The following is a 5290-nucleotide window of genomic DNA, read 5'->3' on the forward strand; positions in this document are numbered from 1 at the left end:
GTGACCTCTCAGAGGGGTTTTTTTAGCACTTCTGAAGTATGAGAAAGTACAAGAACAATCTTGCATGACTACTTTTTTCAAATGTTCTACAGCAGCATTTTGTACGTGGCTGTTTCCAGTTTGTTTGGTTGGATTCCTGAAAGCAGAGGAAAACAGGACACAAAATCCAACCATCCAGCAGGTACCCAGTGATGCCAGTCTGCCCTCGCTAAGGAAGAATCTATTTGAGCACTGAGCACTGTGCGAAGAGCAACAGACAGAGCAAAAATAAAAGGAGACTCAATGGAAGGACAGGTAATGCTCTGTCTCAGAGCTGGACAGAACCTCCAGGACTGATTTATCCCGGGATTAAATCACATTAACTGAACCACTGAAACAATTGCTTCTCTCCCTTTGTGGAATGAAAGTGACACTGCTTGGTCGGTTAGATGCTGTCAGATTGTTACAGGCTAGTACAGAAACGAGACTGTCACAAGCTACAGTTAAATAAAAATCTTCAGTTGAAAAGTTTTGTATAAAAGAACAGAATTTCTGGAAACGTGAGGGAAAACGGCAAGTACTGTCAGACACCGTATACTGTAATTACTGAGCTCTGAGCAGACACCCCTATGTGCTAACAGGATTTCCTCTGAAGAAAGGCCCAACCTGCTGAGCAAACTATGACTTTATAAGCAAGAAGCTGCTCTGTGCAAAGCAGAACGAGGGAAGGTGGGCTTCTAGTCACGAGTGGTACCTCAGCTACTGTCGTTACTCAGAAGTGGCTTTTTTCCCTTTCCAGCTCTTTTGTCTTTGCTCGAGTTCAGCTTCAGTGAAGGCGGCCGGGCCCCAGTTTGTGATTAAGTGAGGATTCTTGGAACCTGGAAGACAGAATGCAGTACCTGAAACAGGTGTTTCTGACAGGGACATTGCTCACCTGCCATCGAGGGGACAGGCCCAGTGTCGCCACGGGATGATTTGGGGAGCACTGTCTCTTCTGTGGCTGGAAACCCTCTCAAAGGTGACCTGAGGACCTGCCTAACCAAGGGGGGGGAATGCCTGGGACACCATCAGTGAAGATGCTTACTGTGAGAAGTTGTCAACTGCTACAACCTTTTGCATCCTTACCTCCTAACTTCCCCCTCACCCCAAACAGTGGTATCTATCTTAGTGAACCCCTCTTCTTCTTGCCTCTAGAGATGTCCTTGAAGGAAAGTGATCTCTCCAGCACTGCATTACAAAGCCACTTCCCCCTGACCTGGCATGCTGTTAATTAAGGTAAGAAATTGAACTTTTCCCAAACAATTAAATATTTTAGCTATCTTTAGTTCATGTTTTTTGGCAATTAGCATTTATGCTAATGTCATTAATCACTCAAACCATGCAATGTTCAGGTTGATCCTTGCTTTGTTTGAAATAAATAAATAAACAAATAATAAGAATTAAAAAAATTTCCTTGTTACAGTAGGGCCAGCAGAGGTAGACTTGAACATTACCAGCAGCAGTTCTCACAAATGTGATATTTATAGGCTGCTGTCAAACCAATAAGCTACAGGAAAAGGCAGACTTCAGTAAGGCAGAGGCAGAATGAATACAGATTTTTTTGTAACTTTTCTGTTGATAACTTACCTGGCTCTATTAGTCGAATTAATCCCTCATGATGAGCTACTTTATCTTTCCAACTCTTGGTGTTATTAGCTGCTGTTTCCAACTTCTTCTTAACTTCCTGAAATAAGACATAGCCCACTTGAAAAGCAAGAACAACTTTCCTCTGTCTATACAAAAAGCAAACACATCCTTTTAAATCTGAAGACAGAACCACGCTAATTCAGCCACCGCTCCATTTAGTGTAGACGGGAAAACTTCATTTCTAACCACCAGTCAGTCACTAGCTCTATAAAAGTAAGCTGTCAACATAGAATCCCAAAATAACTGGGTTTTACAAGATTCTCTAGCTGCATAAGTAGGGCTGGTCTTCATAAAGACTGAAAGCTTAAACTGCAGTTTCAAAACAGAAAGATGTATTTTCTGTTCCAAACTGAGGCGAGCTAGGGGGCACCTCTATCAGAAATCATAACATGTAAGCTAGGAAAAGGACGCCTGCTGTCACAGCCCAGCAAGAGAGAGGAGTTCTTCAGTCCAAACCAGTTTGTTGGGCAATTCCAAATGGAAGGCCAGAACGTTTAATTATTTCTGAAGTAATGAGTCAACTATTGCAGTGACCTAGTCCATCATTTCTTTTGTGGATTTTTTTTGTTTGCTTGTTTTTTTGTTTGGTTTTAGGTTTTTTTATGTCTGTGGTATTCAGCAGTTTCTCTGTAGTAGTAAATGATGTTTCATATACAGAAGGCCCGAGATGTCAGCTAAAAAAAAAAAGTCAGGTATGAGCTGAAAGTAATATGGTGGTGCTGGATGTAACACCAACGTGGTAAGTTGTAAAGTGGCCAGAAGTGCCCCACCTGGGCCCTTGCTTGCAGTGACTGCAGTGTTTGTATTCTGTGCCAGTCGAGACAGCTCACTAGCCTGTCCTTCACAGGGCTAACCTCCAGCACACAGAGACAGCACAAACACACTCCCTAGTTACACAGAAATCCAGTCATGTTTTGTTTCCTGACATAAATACACACAGGATCAACACCTCCCTAGCCCTAGAAAGCACTTCAGACTCTACTTGCTTCCCTCATTTCTTCCATGAATACAGCCACTGGCCTTCACCAAAACCACTCAGCAGAGCAGAGAACAGGCCTGGTATTTGGGACGTGAGGCACCGCTACACACTGAGAATCTGGGCTCATTCCTGCTATCAATCACTTCTGTGCTTAAATAAATACCTTTTTGAGGAGCAAGGACCTACAGTAGCACATTGATTTTTCATATTACCCCATGACATTATCAAAACATTGCAAGAATAACTAATTCAAAAGCATCAGGCATTTAGTTACGACAGCAGTGGGACTACATAAGAGTAGTTAGTGTACGATAGAAGACAGATGGATACAGAGTATTTCAGGATATGACTTAGCCAGCTTGTGTGTGACTGGGACGAAAGACTAAAGGAGGTGGTGTGTCTGAAACGTGTCCTCCTCTTCAAATGTGTCTGCTGGTCTAGGCAAAAAAACACCCAAAACAAACCAAAGCCATACATAACTGTCCTATAATATAGCTATTGGTATTTTTGTGCCATACTAATCCTTAAAGCAGCATGATATTGATGAACCTCAAATTCAGTTAAACTACTGAGCACCTGGCTAAGTATGAGGCTGACAAACAGAACAGCTCACCTCATATTGCTCAAGGGCCTCCTTCCTTTCCAGTTCAAGCTGTTCCAGTTGCTGCATAGCAACTTGAAGAGCCTGTTCCTTTATCATTCTCTGGTTTTCTAGCTCTTGCTTCTCTGCTTCTGTCATCTGAATGGTCTGTTGCTGCTGCAAGTGCCATTTTTCCAGTTCAGCTCTCTTTGCTGACTCCTCTTCCAGTAATCTGCAATGAGGATTGCAATGTTAACTGGACTTGTGAATAAAAGTAAATCAATACAGTTTACTTTACTTTGTAAGTAAACTGTATCAATTATGTAGCATACAAGTAAGGAGGGCAAGCTAATTATCTTTTCTTTCCTTTAAAAAAAAACCCAAAATAAAACAAAAACCAAAACTGAAAAAGCCTGGGAAACAGGGAAAAAGTCATTGCTTGTTGGCTTGTCTTCAGTGCAAAGCTGATAAGCATGCCAGCACTGCAACCAGTCTAACTGCTATAAAGGGCTATTCAGAAAATTTAGTCAATAATGTAAATACACAACACTGAAAACCACAGAAGAAACAAGCATGCATAAGTTAGCTTAGTTATCTTAGGAGGAGTGAATACATGAAGAAATGAACCACACTAAACAAAGCCCATATGAATAAGAGGAGACTTAACCCTTTAGCAATTACAATTTAAACCTCTGAGAAAATGCTGCAGAAAGTCACATTTAGAGTTACTGCTTTACAGAGCACACAACTGAACAGTCTGTACAGAGGGAGCTTGATTTCTCAAGTGCTGACATGCAAAACACCTGATAAAAATAAGTGTGCCTGCTTTTTGGAAACTGCTGAGCACTCCCACTGCTAAGGGCTAATCAAACACATCAACATATCATATACCAGCTTTAATATTGATCAAATATCAATTAAAATGTCTATTAAAATATCAATACCATCTTTAGCCTTCATAGCTTAAGGAAAAAAGAAAAAAAATCTATCCTGTGTTTGGACTTCCAGCTAGTTCCAGCAGTGTGTCCAAGATGCAAACAGTCTTTCACAGTAGGGCACAGTTATTTATGATGGTGGGGGGAGTGGGGAATTGAAATAAATCTCCACTAGGTAAAAGCCATACCTGGCTTGAAGTTTCCTTACAGTCTCTTCATCTTGACGTGCCTGTTTCTCATCCTCCAAAGCTTCCTGTAGCTGCTTATACATTTCTTCCAGTTCACGTACTCTCTGTAAATACTGTTCCAGTTCAGATGATTTCTGAGCAACCTGCTCTTCCATTTTCTGTCTTACCTAGCAGGATAAATTGAGGACACATATAAGCTACCATTCATCTCCAGTTTCCAATTTTTAAAGGAATAGCCAGGTTTCCCTCAGATAATGTTTTCAGAAACAAACCTTTTCCTGCTGCTTGCTGAGCAACTGATAAAACTGAGTCTAGATTTGTAAATGTGTAACTAAGAGCATTTAAAAAAATAAACAATAATAATAGGTTACTTACATTGCCCTACTTCATGCAGGACAGGATTTTAACGGGGGTTTAAACCTAATTTCAATCAATCAGCTTGATCTTGTCACTTAGTTTACAGATACACTCTAAACTGACTGAAGAGAAAACTTGCAGAATGCCCAAACACAAAGGTCGGGCTGGTTTAATGACACTGTTTTTCACTCCTTTCCTCAGGCAACTCCTCCCCTGGCAGCAGTGTATTTCACACAGTTGTGTCTGGATGAAGGCACCACAACAGCCCAAGAAGGATAAAGGCCTGGAAATCGGCTAAGGAGGTTGGCTTCGCTAAGAAAACAGCAACTATAACAAAAAACAAAGGTGAGGGGATGCTGTATATCCACAGTCACCCAGTCTCTGATCCTCATTCCCCAACTTTCACCAACCAAAGCAGGGAACCAGGGGCACTGCAGCACCAGATCCATCTTCCCCCTCAGCCCATCCCTGTGCTGGGGACAACAGCAGTCGCTGGCTTTGAACCGAGCCGGGATAAAGCACCGAAACCTCAGCATTTAGCAATATGTAACATGTACTTCACAGAGGTAAGCACAGCTCCTGACGT

At 41.7% G+C, this 5290-nt stretch overlaps 1 protein-coding gene across 1 annotated transcript in view; it reads right to left on the minus strand.

Annotated features, from left to right (window-relative positions):
- Positions 1-244: 244 nt before the first annotated feature.
- The window catches only part of SWAP70 (switching B cell complex subunit SWAP70), a gene marked incomplete at its 5' end in the record, with an annotated part of 15433 nt that continues 10387 nt past the window's right edge, over positions 245-5290 (minus strand). The window contains 4 exons of the mRNA XM_010176143.1: positions 245-857; positions 1606-1702; positions 3258-3456; positions 4348-4514. Of these exons, the coding sequence (XP_010174445.1) occupies positions 748-857; positions 1606-1702; positions 3258-3456; positions 4348-4514 (573 nt within the window). The remainder of the gene's footprint in view (positions 858-1605; positions 1703-3257; positions 3457-4347; positions 4515-5290) is intronic.

The sequence above is a fragment of the Antrostomus carolinensis genome, unplaced genomic scaffold, assembly GCF_000700745.2.
Source record: "Antrostomus carolinensis isolate BGI_N321 unplaced genomic scaffold, ASM70074v2 scaffold3319, whole genome shotgun sequence".
NCBI lineage: Eukaryota > Metazoa > Chordata > Aves > Caprimulgiformes > Caprimulgidae > Antrostomus > Antrostomus carolinensis.